This window comes from Anser cygnoides, chromosome 3 (genome assembly GCF_040182565.1).
Source record: "Anser cygnoides isolate HZ-2024a breed goose chromosome 3, Taihu_goose_T2T_genome, whole genome shotgun sequence".
NCBI lineage: Eukaryota > Metazoa > Chordata > Aves > Anseriformes > Anatidae > Anser > Anser cygnoides.
Genome location: NC_089875.1, coordinates 103924131 through 103944153, shown reverse-complemented (window position 1 = coordinate 103944153; position 20023 = coordinate 103924131). Strand labels below are relative to the sequence as shown.

Genomic DNA, 20023 nt, shown 5'->3' with positions numbered 1-20023 from the left:
CACACCTTCAAAATGTTTCAGCTTCTGGAGCCCAAGTTCTCACAGGCACTTGGCACTACGGACAGCACATTTGTCCATTCCCACATCCAGTGGCAGGAATTCTGGAGCAACTCTCACAAGTGTTTTCCTGCTGGCTGCGGTGAGTCACTTTCTTCAGCACTTCACTCTCCTCCTTTCACTCTGTAGAGCACTTCAGCACATGAACACTGTGGGTTCTTGGGCTGCAGCCAGGTGCCTCACCTGCAGCTTTGGAAATAGTTTGTCCATGCCCATATTTTACTCAGGTGATTTATTCAGTGTAGGAAGAAACCGATGTAATAATACCTCAAACTTCTCACCATCTGCCTTACTACTCTGTTCTGGTCTCTAGAATGCCTTCATAGAATGGCCTGGGTTGGAAGGGACCTCAGGGATCACCTAGTTCCAACCCCCTGCCATGGGCAGAGACGCCACCCACTAGATCAGGTTGCTCAAGGCCTCATCTAACCTGGTCTTGAACACCTCCAGGAATGGGGCATCCACAGCTTCTCTGGGCAACCTGTTCCAGTGCCTCACCACCCTCTGAGTGAAAAACTTTCTTCTGACCTCTAATCTTAAAACCATTCCCCCTTGTCCTATCATTATCTACCCAAGTAAAGAGTCCTTCTCCATCCTTTTTATAAGACTCCTTGAAGTACTGAAAGGCTGCGATGAGGTCACCTCAGAGCTTTCTCTTTTGTAATCTGAACGGTCACAGCTCTTTCAGCCTTTCTTCACAGGAGAGCTGCTCCAGCCCCTTGATCATCTTCGTGGGCCTTCTCTGGACCCACTCTAACTGCTCCGCATCTTCTTGTGCCGGGGGCTCCAGACCTGGATGCAGCACTCCAAGTGGGGCCTCAGCAGGGCTGAGCAGAGGGGGACAATCACCTCCCTCGAGGTGATGCCATATGGACATCCTAATCGCTTTCCTGGTGCAGTTCGGAGGAAGCATCATCCAAATAGTCACAACAGATAAGAATCCTTGGATCCTAATAAGCAAGTAAGAGACTGGTCCAGCAATGAAGAACTCGAGCAGCTTCAGTTCTCTTCTTGCCTTCAGACATCCTAAGCACCTAAGGGCATGTCATCCAGGCCAAGATTTGTTTGAACAGGCATTTAGATGGGTGAGACAAGACCTCGCTGGATTTTAAGAACCACCACTTCCAAAAGCCTCGGGCTCCTAGGAGGTTGTTTTCCTCTCGACTCCTTCACAGTTTACCTCGTTCCCAAAATCCCGTCATACTGTGTATTTGCAGCTTGCAGTTCCAAGTATATAAAATGGAACACTTCTGGCACAAAAGTTGGCAGAAACACCAATAAAGTTTCAGAAGCATTTTTAAATGCTTTCTCCCTTGTATGGGCTTTTGTGCAGATGGAAACAACAGAAGGGTTTTGAGCCTCCTGCTGACACACCTAACCCTCCCGACAGGTCACGCTTTCAAGGCCCACAGCAAACTGGGTGGTATGGGGCTCACACACAAACTAGAGCAAGGCATTCAAGCTTTAAACTAGCTGTCAATTATCTACTAGCAATCGGAGGGGCTTTTCCTACACCTCATTCCTTACCAGCCTCTTTCACTGGAGCGCACTTCCCAAAATACAGCACAGCGCTGCTTGCATCAAGGGAAATCGCACAGAGTCCCTGGGCACAGGGCCTTACGGGAAGCATGGTTCAGCCGGGAAGTCCAGCCAGTAGTGAAATGCAGTGCAAAGCACAAACTACAGTTCCCAGGAGACACTGTGAGTATATTTTTGGCTAAATTCTTCTGGTTTTCAGCCAAAATACTTTGACAAAAGAACTAAACTACCCTGGAAAGCTGACACTTCTAAAAAAAAAAAAAAAGAGAGCTGCTTTGTCAAGGGCCTTCCCACTTCAAAATGATTCTCAATTGAGATTTTTTGGGTAGCCCTGAAGCTGACTAAATGAAGCTTTTGAAATAGAGTAAAATCATTCAAAAGTAATCAGAGAAACAGCATTCATCATCATGATGCACAATTTATAAGTTACTGTGCAATTCTCCACTGACTGTAGGAATATGCCATGTTTTAAATGCCTTTTTAACTATGAATTTAAGTCACATATTCTTTCCTGTATTAATTTCATTTTAAAGAATGCATGCAGGAATTTTGTGAAAGACAGTCCTAACAATTTTAAGAAGAGTCAGCTTGGAAGTGTTACTTATTTATGTTGCAACAATCAGCAGAAACAGTAAAAAGTATTATGGATATGTCTAACAAGTTGTCACAGAGAAAGACATCCTAACGTCATTCTCATGAGTGAGAACTTTAAATCAGCGTTTGTTTCATATTCTTCAGTCACTATAATGCCTTAATATATCATGATTCTGCCTTAAATGATCATATAAACATGAAATGTCCAAAAATGTGAGATCACATTTTCAAAAACAGAATCATAGGACAATAGTTTCCTAATGTATCCCTAAAATCTTTCACTACCCAAATATAAAAGCTGTAGTAGTTCCAGCCAAGAGTCTCTGTTTCACTGTATGGCAAGTGAAGCTGTGTGTTTCAGTTTTCCAAAGTCACTTGATTTTGTCAGAAAAGAATCCCCCTCCTGAATTTCTCTAGTTCAGCACAAGTATGTATGCACAGAGGTCAGAATGGAAATTTTTAATTCCTTTTATGAATCCTAAGTTTTCTTACCCCATAACTGAAAAGCAGGCATGTGGCCTTCTGGTTACTGAACTGTGGCTTACTCTCATCGTCCAGCTTATTTAGATCGTTTTCTGTCTTTACACATCCCTAATTTTCATTAGACAGCCCTGTATACTACTGCTACCAACTTGATTTAGTTTTAACTAAGCTTACTCTTAATTACCCACTGGTGTAATTCTAGCCCTTACTGGATCCGCTGTCATCTGCTTCACTTCTGCAATGTCAGTCTTTATTCTCTGCCTTCCAGCTGTATTAAAAGCTCACTCTGTAAAGTAGAAAATAGCCAGCCACTTAGGAATAGAAGTATGGAGAAAAGTACTGAGCACTTCCAAAATTAAACTGAGATATCAGTCATGTATTACCAGGAATCATAACCCCTTAATAAGCTGCATTAATTTTCCATTGCATGAAAAATTAAAATACCACTTCATCCTTTGTTGCTCAAAGAAAGGAATGAGCTCCTTCAATGCCATTTGAACATTTTATATACAAATCTCACACTGACCAGGAATTCTGCGATCTAACCCACATGGGTGCCTCAGACAGAAAGGTCCCACATTATCTGCTAGAACAGAACAAGCTGTTATTCCCCTTACCTTCCCCTACTATGCAGCCATTGCCAATCATTTTGCTGCTTACAAGACAGCCCCCTAACAAACATCCAAGCTTTTTTCCTGTGTTTCTAGAGAGCGAAAGCATAAAAGCCTCTTACCTTATGGTTGCTGAGAAAATGGGAACTGCAGAACACTCTGTGCCTGCAGGGACACTGCACAGATGAACCTCATTGCTGCTGTTTACAGAAGTCTGACAGTTTTTAATTTGAAAAGAGGTTGTCTTTTGCTTTTCGACAGTTCAACAAATCAGACAACACAGTTGCAAGTGTTATCTGTAAACAGCTTCCTGTTTGAAATAGATCAGCTGTCCTGTAGGACAATAATTAGGAAAGAAGTGTGGGAAAGCTGAAGAGGTCCATGATGTAAGCTTTTTATTTTGGGAATGTACTTTTTTGGGAATGCACTCTTACTCTCCCCTCCTCCTCTCTAGCAGAGAACCCCTTTTTAACCATTTAGATCTATTCAGCTCTAAGTTATGCATACAACTGCCCTAGGACAGCACTTTCCTTGCTTTGCTTCATTTCTAACAACTGATATGACAACACAGAGAGTGCAGCAGTGAATATGACCGAGTTATGTGACTAATTAACACACTTTCCCTAGTGAAACTCTCCCCACTCCTGCTGTTAGCTGTAGCATTCTTGACTTACTGAGTGGAAACATGCAAGTATTTCAGAGCTGAGTCTCAATTCTCCACAACAATGCTATTATCCACATGACAGGCTTAAAAATTTAAAAAAAAACACCTTTGACATCACTTTGTGACAGTGAGAAAGAAAAAAAGAGATACAGAAATCCTTCAGTATCCTTTCACACCCCTGAAATGTGAAAAGAATCACCAAAAAGCTTTTGGACTGTGAGACAAGAGAAAGCTGTGATAGGAGCACGTGCTCACTTCACTGACCTTCTGATTTGCTCTCGTACAGCTGTATGTCCTCTCCATCGAGGGTTTCATGCTCTGGTCAGGGCTGTGATATGCACTGATAGACTGCTCCCACCCTGCTCACAACTGGCAGCATCGTCTTTTCCTGAGAAGCCCCCTCCATGCACTCCTCTCCTGGCCCTGGGGCATGCAACCTCCTTCCCCACCACAGCCCCGACTTGAGGCTTCACCACTCCACACCTGAGCGTTTCACACACGAGGGAAGGGTGCTGTTGGCAGAGCTATCCCCCTCTCTTCTGGAGGAGGGAATTTGTTCAGCCAGCACATCCCCTCCTCTGGGGAGGCTGCAAAACAGGCAGTAAGGGGAAAATAAAAAACTGGCACCACAGATTCCACAGCAGTGCAGAGGTAGCAGTGCCTTGCATTCAGAAACCACCTTTACAAGGGTTGAACTTCTCCTACACCAACCCATTCTCAAGCTGGGCTGGAACCCAGCTAACTCTCCTCCACCACTACCAGCTTCTGCATTTCAACACCCACCAGATGGTCACAAGAAGTTAAGAACTGATGCTCACTTTCAGATTACATCAGTAAAGACAAAAATGTAAAATGTTACAGGGTAAGCACCCCACAACTCCAACTTGATAGCTGTTTTATGCATACAAGCTGCATTAGTTCAGAGGGAGCAGAAGGCAATTAGGAGGATTGGGCCCTCGCAGCACTCTGTTGGCAGCAACTTGCTACGAGAAACGTTTGATGTAAAGAATGCAGCCAAGTGACTGCAGTCCAAGCCTTTGAAGATCATATTACGATGGCAAAGGCAACGTCCATTTACATACATATCTGCTCTCCCTATATAAACAGGCAAATAACTTTGAGGCCAGAGATGGAATTCAAGGGAGAAAGAGCCATATCAGGGAAAGCCGAAAAGGTATTATTAAACACTGGGCAAACAGAAGTGAAGAATAAATGTAAGTGTCCAGAGTTCAAAAGGGAATGCCAAACACAATAGATGCAATAGAACTGTTTTCTCTAGAAAAGGAGAAAACAAATATATGGCTTTAAGTATATGGCTTTGTTTCACCTCTGAGGAAAAAAAAAGGGCATACTCCCCTTACAGCTGGACATGAGCATCCTTCCTTCACCCACCCAGACAGCTGACCCGAGGCTGTACAGCCACGCTAGCACATCGCTGGAACCAGACTATGGGCAACCTGGGGCACTAAGACACAGACTGCACTGGAGCAGCTCAAGAATTCACCTCCCCAGCTTCACCACCTAGCCCTGTCCCCGTCCACAGCTGGGGCAACCAAGTTACTGTAGGGCAGCTGTTCAACCCCAGCAGGTCGCAGTTGCTGTGGGCTATGGAGCTAACTTTTTTCGTCATGTTAATATGCCAGTCTGAAAGCTGTAGCTGTTCAAGAAATGGTTCACAGGTCTTTCAGCCACCCTTGCAGTGGCAGAGCCACCCTCTGCAGAATGCAGAGGGACAACCTTCAGAGGCCACGGTATACAAGACGACAGTGATTTAGATTAGCTATCATGGTTGATCCACAACCAGACATCCACCCAGCCTTTAAGCTCAGGTTAAACACCAACTACGTAGAAGAGTTGGACTGAAATAGTTAAAAAAAAAGCACAAATCAAAATCAAATTGATTATTGAAAGGTGATTTTTGTTTTTTTAAAAAACTAACATTTTCACAGCCTTCAGACAAATTCTTGTACTCTCTCCAGAGAGAACTGGCATTATCTCCATCTGTAAGAGGATTAAATATAATGCTCATTTTAAAATACTACCTATTTTAAAATGTTGTTTTGAAAAGATGACGAAGCCCTAAAATTCTCCCCTCGGTTTGGTGAGGCACCCAGTGGTGTCAAAGGATCACAGAATGGTTGGAAGGATCATCTGGAGATCATCTGGACCAACCCCTGCTCAAGCAGGGCAAACAACAATCTGGATCAGATTTTCTTAAGGGATGAAAACTGCCAATACCCAAGCTCTTTAAGTCAAAATGTGAGCTCAATTGCCGGAGCTCAGCTTATTACAGGTTGTGTCACAAATACTGCTCTACTTCTTCAAAGCCAGGGCTGCCTTGGCAAGCCTCCCAGGGCAAACTCCTGAAAAAGGCAAGGAGATGCAGCAGGTCCACAACTTCCCAATGGCAAGCTGAGTGCATTCCCTCCTCCGCTCCTGTGACGACCAAAAAACACATCCCCTTCCCTCTGGCTTCAACTAACAGTAACCGTTTAGGCAAGAAAATAGGAACCAGTTTTATTAAGTATCAAAATACATCTAGGGAAAAACAGGAGCCTGTAGAGCTGCCTGGCCCGTGAACATCCCCATACGTACCTCATCCCATTAATGCAGCCCCATAGGGTGGACACCACCCCTTCAGTCTGATGGACAGAGCAACAGAAGAAACTATGCTTAGCACCTTGTCTGTACAACACATTAGATGTGTGGTGGGAAAGTTCAGCATGGAAACAGCAATGCAAGTTTTAACTTTTACTACACTGTAAAAAAACTAGCCTTCAACTTCTTTAGTGTTGCTGCACCAACATTATTTGCACAAAGTTTCTGAGCAACATTCACTTCAGCAGTAGTAAGAAATGAGAACTGCCTTTTCTGTTATTTCTCATCTCTAAATTTGGTAAAATCTCTTCAATGCCTGGCTCCACTTCTATCTTTGCTGTTCCAGGGGCAGATCAAAACTGAATCAGACACATCAGCACAAAATCACGAAAACCATGGTGCTGCCCAGTAGCTATTAACTATTTAACAACATCTAACAGCAGAAACTCATTGATAAGGTTTATTTTCCTGAGAAATGGCAAGAAGGAACCTGGGGGTAGACGAGGAGATACCTAAACTTGCAAGCTGTAACAAATCCAACAAACTTTCTCCTCTTGATCACAAGAAGATCAATTACACATAATTCCTGCAGGGAACAGAGCACTAGTACAAAGAAATGCTCCAGTGTCACTTCTTTCTCTCGCTCTCAGCGAGCGCAGGTTTTTCCACACGTGTGCTCTAAAGGCAGGCAATAAGCACACCAAAGCCACCTGCTTACAAAGGGGTCAGCCGTTTGCACTGATCAATGCTGCAGTCAAGCCTGTATGGAGGAAAGAGACTCATGCTCCCCTAGCCTAGCCTTAAGGCTTCTTTTTCTGGGACCACATGACTTCCCATAATCGATATTTTGTCTGCCATTCTGATACAGCTGTAGAGACCTACAAAGCCCATACCACAGAAGATGAAAAACAGTTTAAGTTTTAAAGGTTTGGGTTTTTTTTTTGTTTGTTTTTGTTTGTTTTTGGCATCACACTGGCTTTTAGACTAGGCAAACTCAGGCTTCCTACTTAAACTTAGGAAAAGGGAAGGCACAGGAAACAGATTATTTCAGTCCATAACAGAGGAGCCATGGCGTGTCCTTTAACACTACTTGATATAAGGATCACTCTATTAAAACTTGCCAAATGCTTCTATTTATAATCAAGGGGGGCTTATCAGACATGATCTAATCATGCCTCCAATTAAACACATTAGTACAAGACAGGTCAAGCACTTCAAGCAACTTGTCAAACCAGACCTGTAACACGTCCATGAACCAGTCCTAGTGGAAATCAGCGGGGAGCAGCTTTCCTCACAGACAAAAATATTTGAAGACATTTGTGAGAAGACTTACGTGGAAGCCATATGGCAAGCTCTCGTATCAGGTGCAAGCCTCGAGAGCACCTAACAGCGTAACGCCCTTGTTCCTCATTTTGTTTGACTGGGCCATGACAGGCAAGAATCCATTTTTCTGTGCTCAGTAGGTGATCTGTCTCTCCACATTGACACTACCCACGTACTATTGCTGCACAGGTCTTGCTACAGAATAATGCCTCATCACTTTCTCACAAAAAACAGACCACAAGCTCCCAAGGAATCACGCTTTCAGAGTTCCTCTGTGACAGTGCACGAAAGGTATAGGGAAAGTTGAGCATCATCTCATATGGGCGCTCCTTTAGGTTAAGGTAACATTTGACACCAGTATTCCAGCAGCCTCATTAGTACTTGACCAGATGGCATCAAGTGACTTTCCAGATTGCAGGCATTCATTTGACATGCTTGTCAAGGGAGAGAGGGAGTTTTGTGACTGTATCACTGACACTAACACGCACGGGAGCCCGTGCATAAAGGTAAAACTATGACAGAAGTCTTTTGCAGAGCACATGGCCTGGTATTTTTACGTTACACAAACTCACCTCTACTCATAGCTTAGTTTTTGTAAGAACCATAAATAGTTTTAAGTGTTACCCTTTCATAGAACTTGCTTATAGAGTCATCATGGGCTTTTGCATTTCATTTAGTTCAAAGGGCTTACAGCAAAAGCCAAGAAAAAAAATTGTATAGCCAGCTGGCAATGCCTGGCAACATTTGCCACCTTCATATTCAGTTTACTTGATTCCCTTCAAATCCCCAGCGCGTCAAAACTGGAACTGCTACTGACATTTTTGTTACTAAGAGATCAAACCTGAGTTATATTTCACCATGAAAGAAGAAATACTGTCTACTGAAGCCTGCTGTCTGAGCATCACCTCTACTTGCAGATGTTACTTGGCCCCAGTAGACTCACCAACCTCTAATTAAATGTAGTTAACATCTGGTAAGTCTCCAAACAGTCCCCTAACTGCTTCTTCCAACCCACAACAGCAAATATCTATTTGCACAGGCTACCATCTGTGACTGTTATAGCAGAAAGATTAGTAACATGTCTGACTTGAGACTAGATTTTTTACCCCTGCCATCGTCAACCTGCATAATGCCCATTATAGCAGCGAGAGACTGAATTCTCAAGTTCTATCGCTCCTTCTGTTGTTAAGATCTTTGGGAATTACTCTGCCCACACACAGCCAGGATTCAGGGCTATACGCCAGAGACAGAAGTTTGAAAATGCAAGAGGAAAAGGTCTTAGACAAATTTCTCCAAAGACACAGCTTGTTTTTTCTGTGCATAGTCAAGCCTTGTCCGCAAGTAACAGGAAATGAACTATTAGTTACAACAGGGTATGTGTATTTTCTTTGTTCTCTTTGCATTGTCTGCGCCAAAAGTAACAGCCCACTACTACCTGCCCTTTGCTACTAAACAGGCACAACTTAAAAAGCTTCACTGTTCCAATGCAAAAGCAATGTAGAACTTGTTTTAACCTTTTAGTTTTTTCACAGTTCAAGAAGAGATGCATCAACTGGGAAGCAAGCAAACCCACAATAAATGAGAAAAAGGAAGCAAAGGTACAAAGACCCTCAATAAGTGCACTTGTCTCCCATTTACTCCCAGGTAAAAAGACACAAGCTATTACGAGCTCCTGGTATATGGGGTTGTTACCTACTTAGCTCTCCATCTATTAGGCTGTCTCCATAATTAGGCACCTTTTATTGCATTAACCACTTCCTCCTAAGTAATAGGATAGTCTGTTCAGCAAGGTTAAGTACTAAATTCATATAAATTGCTCAGAACATTATAAATTGCTAAGTCCAAAGAGTCAAACTCCCCCCTGAGCTGGAAAAAAGTTACAACTTGCTGAAAATATTTCTAGATACACGTACGGATTTTCAGTGTAGGGCTTTCAAAGCCTTTGGCTGCTATGATACAGCTATGCCTGCCCCATATGGCCACGGATGTATGGGAACTACAATAAAACACCATCTATAGATCGTAGATACCATTCCAGCAGTTCTTCTTTCACCCTGGCATATCTATCCCTGCTGTGGGTTATTAGTCATGGCCTGGCTACCCCAGATTACCCCAATATTAATTTACATATATAAACTGCTAATAGGTGGAAACAAAATCCATGACTTCCAAAAGTAAAACCAATGACTGTAGAACTGTAGTTTGTGTACAGCAGGATAATCAATCTTGCAGAAATGAAAATGTCTTCCCATTTCGTTCTATTGAAGGTGAGAAGCTGCAATACCTGCTTTTAGGTAAGAGCTCATAATGTTCTACCACTCAGAGAGCAAAGACAGTTACCTCAGATTCAACCCATGCCTTCCCAAACCTACTTCCCCCAGAATTAAAACCCTTCTTTGGGTATGTCATTGCTCCATGTTTCAGAGGTCACAACACCTGCTATGTAGAATTCTTCTCGTGTCAGGAACGTGTGGGTCTCCAACTGAGCATCTTAGCACAAAAAACTCAGGAGTCCCACTGCTCTGTGCAATTCCCCACTTTCTCTCTAGGAGTCTCGACATGTTTCATTTTATTTTTCTAGGCCGATTCTTTTTGCAGACTCCAGACTCTTCTGTCCAGAGTCATGTTTTGACCGGAAAATGCTGGTGGCTAAGTACTTTGATACTGAAATGCCACTCATACAGAAAGTAGAGAAGTCTCATGAACCAGTTAATTCCCACCTAGCTTTACGGAATTGCAAATTTAAATGAAATTACTCTGTTATATGAACAATTGTTTTATTCAGCCATCTTTTGCGCTTTACAGCTGGAATTCTGGAAACTCAAACACCACATCTTTGCCTGTGAGCTTCTTGTAGACACCAGAAAATGTTTCCACCTGTGAAGACAGACAATCTTGTTTATATATACTGTACAGAAAAATAAAATCAATGTTAACACAGTTTAGGTATTATACTGTTTCCCACTGTATCTTCATATGAAACCAACTCTGAGGCTGATTCTTTTCTTCCAGAATAAGGTAAGTGAGCATTTACATAGAAAACAAGTGTTTTACAGAAAATATTTACAACCTCCCTTCATTTGCAAGCAGAGGAGACCCTTGCATCTATGTTTTCCTAAATGTGTCCCCACAAAAAAAAAGTGATCAAGGACTTAAGCAGATGTGCTTGGTACAGCCTGAAGTTCAAAACTAAGTGCTCTGTGCTAAAAACAAATAACCCCTCCCCCTCTTCCCATGAAGAAACCAATATAACTACTTTAGAGTCAGGAAGGAGGTTCTGACAAGTTGAACTACAGCTTTAGTTCAAAATTCCTTTGCCTCATCTTTAGCATCTCATTCCAAAACCACCAGGAGCTTCTCCATTGTCACAAGCCAGAAAAGCTTTAGCCAGAAGTCTTTAGCTGAGAAGTTTTGTAAGTAATGCAGCAATGTCAGAATGCCACCCCATTCTGAATAATGTAAATTTGTTTACCTTGTGTTCAACATTATTCTGTTGTGCTTTGTCCAAATGGACTTTTATAAGTCTGCTGCCGTCCAGTTTTACGCGGATTCTCTTGCCCACAATTTCACTCGGGAAGACCAGATCTTCAAGAATGGCATCGTGCACTGCAGTAAGCGTACGGCTGAAATGCCACATTCGAATCATTAAAACACATCCTCAGTCTGCCAAATTCCCTAGTCTGCCAAATTCCCTAGTCTGCCAAATTCCCTAGTCTGCCAAGTCTGCTTCCCTAAAATTCCCTATTGCCCTAGTCATGTCTGCCAAGGCTTTTCCCTAGCATTTTTGCTTAAAACTTCAGTGGTATATTTTTTTTTCTGTTTTGATCTTTTTGTGCATGGTGACTATTTCATACTCTTTCACAGATCATGGAGAAATAAAAGCTAAGTTCTACACTGCATGCACAAGTTTAGAGTGCACGACAAAAAATTAAAAAAAAAAATTCAGTAGCCAGGTTTTTACCTATTAGATCATATGTTGCTTTGCCCCAACAATCCCGAAACACTGTTTCTACACATTTAAGGAAGTTTTACATTGGAACTAAGTTGTCCCATCTGCAATTTTGCCAGACATTCACTGAAGGAGAAAGTAGGCAAGAATACGAACTACATATAATACAACATGCTTATAGGATAGCCAGTTTTGAAAACACTGGTTTCTTTATCTGCCTAAACCCAAACAGTTTAGGGTGTATTACAGGAAAAGTCTAGCTGGTAAGTTTAGCCTCTGCTTAGAAAACATGGACTACACTTGTGTTCTTGAACTTGCTCTTGAACTGTCAAAGACAGACAATAATCAGAAAAAGCCAGGTTACTTTGTGTATGAGTCTAGATGGCTAGTAAGATTCCCCACTTCCCGATCTGCAGTTTCAAGGCATTTCAATAACAAAGAAATGTTTCTGTAACTGCATTTCAAACTTCCATAAATTGAGATCGTGAAGACAGACCAACACCCACCATGTTTCTACGCTCTGCAATACACATGTCAATTTTACAACCCTACTAGTCTGACGTAGTGTCAGGCTGTGAAAGGGACAGTCCTGCACACTCTCTTTCCCTCCTGCTGAACACAGCAGTGCGCTGACCAGGTTCACAGATCCAACTCCTCCTGCCAGCCTGCAACACTAGCTATAATGTAACAGACCCGAAGTCTGGCAGGACTGCAGGTAGGTAAGTACTACAAAATTGCAACTTAAAAATCCATGCCTGAAAATCTCAAGAGACAATTTAGGTAGGACACTAGTACAGGGACTGCAAGAAGGACCAGGCTATGTATCATGAAGAGGACAAACTTTCAAGAAAGGAGCTACATTATGACACACTAAGATAGAGAACAGCATAAAAGAGGCTCTAACACAGTAGCATCCTGTATCTAGCATCATCTTAAAGACACTCAAGAAGCAGGAATGCCATTTAACACAAAGGACTACATTACTGCTGTTAAAATCACACTCTGCAGAACTACTTGCACTTACGTCCCACCTCAACCACTCTCTCCCTCATTGCATCCCTTCAGTATCACAGCCCTGTCTTTTCCACATCTATCATGTAATGAGACTCTCCCCACGGTTTCAAAAAAAATCTTGTCAGCACATTGTGGAAAATGGAGACAGCTGGGAAGGTCACTTAAACCACTATTCTGGTCACTGTTCTTAAGTCACTATTGCTGGCTACAGACTGGCTACAGCTTTAATGGGAAATACAGACGAAAGTTCCCCCCCAAAATACAATACACTGCTCAAAGACTGGCTATTTACTGCACCTTTTAGCAGTCAAATGGCAAACAGTACTTCAACACTGTTAAGCAGTAACATACGGAACAATACGATCATTTAAGTGACTTCTCCAAAAAAAAAAAAATCAACTAAATGTTACTTCAGTAAGCCTCCAAGTTACAAAGGTCTGTCATTCTGCATTAATGTAACTTGCTTACCTCCTGGGACGCTTCTGCTTGTTTTTTGTGCGGCTTTTTCTTGTTGGCTTGGGCAGAATCCTCCTCTGTTAATGGAGAAAAAAACAAGGGAATGTAATTTCATAGTATGTAGTGTTTAGAACCAACTTAAACTACATGCTCTATAATTTATTTATTTTTTTTATTTTTTAGGAATGAGAGACATGAAACACCAAAAAATGGAGACTTAAGCATGCCCAAAGCTACTTGCTGAAATACTAGTATTGCTTTATTTCTCCTCTATCAATGAGAATTATTTCAGTACACTGAAAAATGAATATTTCATTACTGTCACACCCCCCCACATGTACAGCCAGGGTAGTTTATTACACCATATTAATATTCCAAACGGATTTGGGGCAAGAGAGATCTCAGCTTCTAGTGGACTGAGTTTACTCCCCTGCTTCAAACTAAAGGCTATCTCAATCCCACAAACAGCTAGGTAACAACTGAGACAGAAACACTGCTCTGAATTACGAGATCTACTACTCAATCCTGATCAACCCCTAACGTATTCTGTTCCAAGAACAGCATTTACAGATACTTATGACAGCTTAGATGATTAAGGCTTATTTTCTACTTCCATATCTGCAAATGTAGATGTTCTAACACCTTGAGTTTTACATGCAGCTGTAGCCATCTGCAGTACTTTCAACCAACACATCAGAGCTTCTCCACAACTGTACACATAGGGTGGCACTATAATCCATACTGGCTTGCATCACATTTAAAAACATTTCACCTTCAGCAGAACTGCACATATTCCCTTTTAAGATATGGATTGCTATACTGACAGGGAATTCTCTAGCACTGAGAATAAGCAAGCCAGAAGTACTTCATTACAAGCTTTTTTGTCCACAAAGACTCAGGGTAAGGTACTCTGGCTCTCTTAAAAGTATTTCAAAGAGAATTTTTGCTGAAGAGGTGCAGTCTAACAACTAGTTGTCCACCCTGTAGACATACCTCCAGAGTTTGTTTTCCCCCTTAGTACTGCCCACAGAGCCATCCATCACCTTTTTGTTGTTCACCTCCTTCTATAAACTCAGAACTGTGGTTAAGTCACTTGATTTAGGTCTTCCTTTCCTCTTCCATTAACTTGAATGGTAAGTGCATTTACATAATCTCAGCACTATGGCTACTCTTAATATTTGCTGTCTTTTACTTTCAAGCTTTGCTTCTCAAACTTCTGAAGGAGAAGGAGACCGGAACAGGAGTTACATCCTCCTCCAAAAAAACCTTCCCATCTCACCACCAAGTTCACATAGCCTTGGCTCCTAGCTGAAATCATTTTAGTTTACATCCACAGAAGGACATTCGCTGCATTTTCTACTGGTACAAAAACACGCATTGTATCACTGTTACCTTGAATGGACAAGACAAGCAGGGCAGCGGAACGCTGGAACAGGTTATCCAGGGAGGTTGTGGAATCTTGATCCTTGACTGTTTCAAAGACTCAGCTAGACAAAACCATGGCTGACCTGATCTAATGTTTGTAATAGTCCTGCTTCACGCATGAGGGTGGACTAAATGACCTCCAAGGATGGCTTCAAACTAAATTTTTTGTTATTCTAAAAGTGTTTTACCTGAGCAATGAACACCACATGCTTTCCACTGAATTTCTTCTCCAGCTCACGAACTAGCCGCACCTGAATCTTCTGGAAAGATTTCAGCTGAGGAACAGGTACGAAGATAATGATGGCTTTTCTGCCACCACCCACTTCTATTTCCTGAAACAGAAATAAAACGTTACCTAGGGGTTGAGAAGCAATGGTCAGTTTGATCATGAACCCTCTGAACACAGACATTTGGTAGCCTTGCTTACAACTTTGTAAAACAAGAGCATGAAATGCTTTCATGCATTTAAGCACGAGGATTAAACAGAAAAACCTGTCAGAGCATTTATGCTGTAAATGAGTGCTGCAAAGTTCATTGTTTCAGCAAAGATTCTAGCTCCCTGAATCTTACCATCACACCTGAGATGTTACTAACATCCTGACACAAAGTTTCAAGAATTATTTGCCTCTAACAGATTCTAAACAAAGATTACAGTAATAACTCTTCTTTTTGAGTAGCTACTTCATGGCAGTGATATTCTGTCCACTATTTTCCAAGGCCTGCATTACTACTCAAAATTCTTTCACCTCCAAAAGTCAGGTTTACATCACACCAACACAGAATATTTTCTCCCAGTTGTTCAAAACCTAAGCTGCAGCAGCTTACAAGGCACTTCTCCCCTGAATCGAAACAGGGACACGCTCATTCTCCAACATAATTGTTTGTCACCAGCTGTGTTCCCACATGAGCTAACTAAGATGCACAAAATGTTTCTCCATAAGACTAAGTAGTTAAACTGAGTAAATAACAGACTTTAAGATACCTCATTGCAGAAGGTACATACTGATGTACTTCAGAAGCAAACCAGTTTTTCTGTAGGGCCCTGAGCTCCCGTAAAGTTAACACATATACCAAGCTGACTTCTGCATTCCCACATTCTTTAACTCAGCTCTAATCAGCTGTGCCTTTGTGCATGTGTGCATGTCACTGGGCTTGGGAAAGAACCAAAAATCAGCCTGTCTAGGTCTCTGGCTACAGCAATCAGCGTCAAAGTTCAACCCAGTCCCCTGGTCTGACAAATTCTAATAGCAATTTTCTTCTTGCTGTAAGAATTCAGTTGCCTCTTTAAACTAAGACTTAAAGAAAAAAAAAAAGAAAGCTAACCTACACAATCAAGCCAGCCTATTATATTGATCCACCTCTCATCTATCACTGGTTGCCTAAAACAGTATTTGTAACAAACTAACTTTACAAAGAGTATTACAGTTTATGTTCCTGACAAAGACTTTATAACATCTGCATTAGTGATAAACACAAAAACATTCAGATCTCAAGTCCAGTTTGCAGAGACAGAACGCAGAATTTACTATTAACACACTTACTTAAAGCACCAAACTGACATTTGAGTTTTTACAATGACTTTTCAGACCAATGCCTAAAAGAGAAGCTACTACAAAATCACATGCGTTAACAGCCAGTACCAGAAGATAAACCACAACAGCATACAGAAAGCCATCACAAGCTACATACAACTAAAGACACCATTCAACAGGTACGTTAACGTTTGCAAATATTAACAACACACAGAGCAAGCTACCAAGCAACTCCTCATGGAGATCTCTTCATGGAGAACATCTGGCCTACCTTAGCTGCCGTGATGTTCAACTCCCGCAGCTGAGCCTTTAAGTCAGAGTTCATTTCCAACTCCAGGAGAGCCTAGAGAAAAAGTTTCAGAAAAATCCATTATATGGGGTTCAAGTCATAAAGAAAAATAAACAAACAAAAAACCTTGAGAACAGAATCTGTCCAGTGGCAGAAATGAGCTACAAGTAACTTTTAAGCAAAGGTTTCGCTTCCTGTAAGTCACACTGACAGATACAACAAATTCAACTGGTGGGGAACACAGGCTGACTAGCATAGTTTCTACAGAAAATCAGGGAAGAGAAATACATTTAGGCAGCATCAGCCTCAAAGTTTACACTCTAGACAGCTGTCACAACACTGCCTCCACAACTTGTACTTGGTTAGCAAACAGCAGAAGGAAAACACACGTACCTGGGATATACCCGACTCAAATTCATCTGGCTTCTCGCCATTAGGCTTCACAATCTTTGCGCTAGAGCTGAACATGGCCTTTCTGCAATGCAAAACAACATCTCAGTCGCCACCGGCAACACGCCTTCTGCAACAAGCACAGCGTTACAGCAGATTTTGGCCGTTCGGCCGCACGCTCCGAAACGAAACCGAGGAGCACCTCACATCCACACGACCCCCGCCGCAAGAGAAGCCGACCGCGGCAAGGCGAGGAGCGGCTGGGGGGGCTGAGGAGCGAGGCCTCCGCTTACACCCTGGTGGTTACCGTGGCCCAGGAGCGGCGGGAGCCCCACGTGCGGCCAGGCAGTGCGCCCCTCACGGCCCCCAGGGCTCCGTACATGACCCCGGAGCTCCGTGCTCGGCCCCGGCCCCCTCCTCGCGGCCCGGCGGCCTTCCCTCAGAGCACACCCGGGGAACGAGGGGGAGGAGAAGGAAGAGAAGGAGGACAACCTCGGGCGACTCCCTCCCCACAACTCCGGGCTCCCCGCGCCCATCGGGCCCCGGGTGGGCGCCAATCGGGGGTATCCCGGCCCCAGCGGGCCCGCGGGGCGGCCGGCTCGGCCCCCAGCGCCATATCGCGGCTGCAGAGGGCGAAATGGCGGCGGCGGCCAGGCTCGAGCGGGGCCCGGGCACCCACCTCGCTCAGCGCCGGCCTAGGAAGAGGGAGAGCTCTCGCGAGAGCAGCGCAAATCGCGGCCCCCTCCGACCGCTCCGCCCCGCCCACCCCGCCCTATGGTGAAGCCGAAGCCGGAAGAAGGGCAGAGGGAAGCCGCCGCGCGCGCAGGAGAGAGCGGAGGGTTTCCGCCCGGGTGACGCCGCAGAGGGCTCGCGGAGTGCTGGCACGGCGCGCGTGGATGACGGCAGAGACAGCGGCGGGGACGCGGGGAGCGGGCCGGGGCAAAGAGCGGAGGGAGGGGGGAGCGGCGGTGGCGGCGGCGCGCATGCGCAATGTGGGCGGCGGGCGCAGCCATCGCCTCTGCTTGCGGGGAGTGTGGTGTCCTCCCCATTCCCTCACAGGCTTTCTTTTTCCTTTTTTTCTTTTTCCTTTTTTTCTTTTTCCTTTTTTTCTTTTTCCTTTTTTTCTTTTTCCTTTTTTTCTTTTTCCTTTTTTTCTTTTTCCTTTTTTTCTTTTTCCTTTTTTTCTTTTTCCTTTTTTTCTTTTTCCTTTTTTTCTTTTTCCTTTTTTTCTTTTTCCTTTTTTTCTTTTTCCTTTTTTTCTTTTTCCTTTTTTCTTTTTCCTTTTTTCTTTTTCCTTTTTTCTTTTTCCTTTTTTTCTTTTTCCTTTTTTTCTTTTTCCTTTTTTCTTTTTCCTTTTTTCTTTTTCCTTTTTTCTTTTTCCTTTTTTCTTTTTCCTTTTTTCTTTTTCCTTTTTTCTTTTTCCTTTTTTCTTTTTCCTTTTTTCTTTTTCCTTTTTTCTTTTTCCTTTTTTCTTTTTCCTTTTTTCTTTTTCCTTTTTTCTTTTTCCTTTTTTCTTTTTCCTTTTTTCTTTTTCCTTTTTCTTTTTCCTTTTTTCTTTTTCCTTTTTTCTTTTTCCTTTTTTCTTTTTCCTTTTTTCTTTTTCCTTTTTTCTTTTTCCTTTTTTCTTTTTCCTTTTTTCTTTTTCCTTTTTTCTTTTTCCTTTTTTCTTTTTCCTTTTTTCTTTTTCCTTTTTTCTTTTTCCTTTTTTCTTTTTCCTTTTTTCTTTTTCCTTTTTTCTTTTTCCTTTTTTCTTTTTCCTTTTTTCTTTTTCCTTTTTTCTTTTTCCTTTTTTCTTTTTCCTTTTTTCTTTTTCCTTTTTTCTTTTTCCTTTTTTCTTTTTCCTTTTTTCTTTTTCCTTTTTTCTTTTTCCTTTTTTCTTTTTCCTTTTTTCTTTTTCCTTTTTTCTTTTTCCTTTTTTCTTTTTCCTTTTTTCTTTTTCCTTTTTTCTTTTTCCTTTTTTCTTTTTCCTTTTTTCTTTTTCCTTTTTTCTTTTTCCTTTTTTCTTTTTCCTTTTTTCTTTTTCCTTTTTTCTTTTTCCTTTTTTCTTTTTCCTTTTTTCTTTTTCCTTTTCTTTCTTTTTTTTTTTCCTTTTTTAGGAAGAGCCCCCCCTTCCACCCTGCCTTATCCCCATCATGTGCACCCCACTTCAGCCCACTTCCCCTTGGGTCTGGGGGGCGTGAGGCAGCCTCACTGCCCTGCTCCCCTCAGGGGTGTAGCCTCTGGTGATGAAACACGTTTTCTGTAAATGCAATTTTCTGTAAATTTTCTGTAAATTTCTGTAAAAATGGGGTCTGGGCCTGGGTAGCCTGGCACAGCGGCCAGTGAACACCAAAACCGTCGGCAAAATGTGCTGCCACCTCTTCTGGCACTCCCTCACCAACATAAAATGCCATATAAAAACCAGTAGCAGCTCCCTCACGCACACAAAATACCATATAAAAACTGGTAGCAGAAGCCACCAGCTTTAAAAACACAGCGTGATAGCAGATGATCTTTCTTTAATACAATTTCATCTCTCCGCATCCAATTTAATAGATCGAGTTCACCCCTGATGTTCAGCCCCCTCCTCGGCCCAGGGAGGATGTCCTTGCAGAACCCAGAGGCCCTGTGGCAGGGAGTTACCAAGTAGTCATTAGAACAGAAATAATTCATGCGTCGTCTGCTACGTTCAGGTGCTAACTCAAAATATGAGTCCTGGGCTCCACATACTTTCTCATAACTGGAAGCACTTTTTGTTATATATGGTGTTATAACAAAGGCAGCACTATTAACAATTCAGTTGCAAGCTGCTAAAATAGAATAGAATATCCTGAGTCAGAAGGTATCCACTAGGATCATCAAGTCCAACTCCTGGCTCCACACAGGACCACCCAAGAGTCAGACCCTATGTCTGAGGATGCTGTGCAAATGCTTCCTGAACTCCAGTAGTCTCAGTGCTGTGACCACTGCCCTGGGGAGCCTGTCCCAGTGCCCGACCACCCTCTGGGTGCAGAACCTTTCCCTAACACCCAGCCTGACCCTCCCCTGTCCCAGCTCCATGCCGTTCCCTCGGGTCCTGTCGCTGTCCCCAGAGAGCAGAGCTCAGCGCCTGCCCCTCCT

At 42.7% G+C, this 20023-nt stretch overlaps 2 protein-coding genes across 4 annotated transcripts in view; both read right to left on the bottom strand.

The window, feature by feature from the left end:
* COLEC11 (collectin subfamily member 11) overlaps nt 1-20023 on the bottom strand; it is a 334707-nt gene that overhangs the window by 36216 nt on the left and 278468 nt on the right. The window contains exon 1 of one of the 3 annotated variants that reach the window (XM_013172585.3): nt 3407-10489. The exons of 1 other annotated variant lie outside the window; for it this stretch is intronic. The gene's annotated coding sequence lies outside the window, so the exon portion shown is untranslated. Of the gene's footprint in view, nt 1-3406; nt 10490-20023 lie in introns of those variants that run through there. One more of the 3 variants, XM_013172590.3, reaches the window with a different exon arrangement.
* RPS7 (ribosomal protein S7) lies at nt 10630-17674 on the bottom strand. The gene is made up of 7 exons (XM_013172591.3): nt 17604-17674; nt 16928-17009; nt 16517-16588; nt 14902-15045; nt 13301-13365; nt 11342-11492; nt 10630-10746 (listed from the first exon to the last, which is right to left on the bottom strand). Exons 2-7 carry the CDS (start codon nt 17000-17002, stop codon nt 10669-10671), a joined length of 585 nt encoding a protein of 194 aa, XP_013028045.1. The 5' UTR covers nt 17003-17009; nt 17604-17674; the 3' UTR covers nt 10630-10668.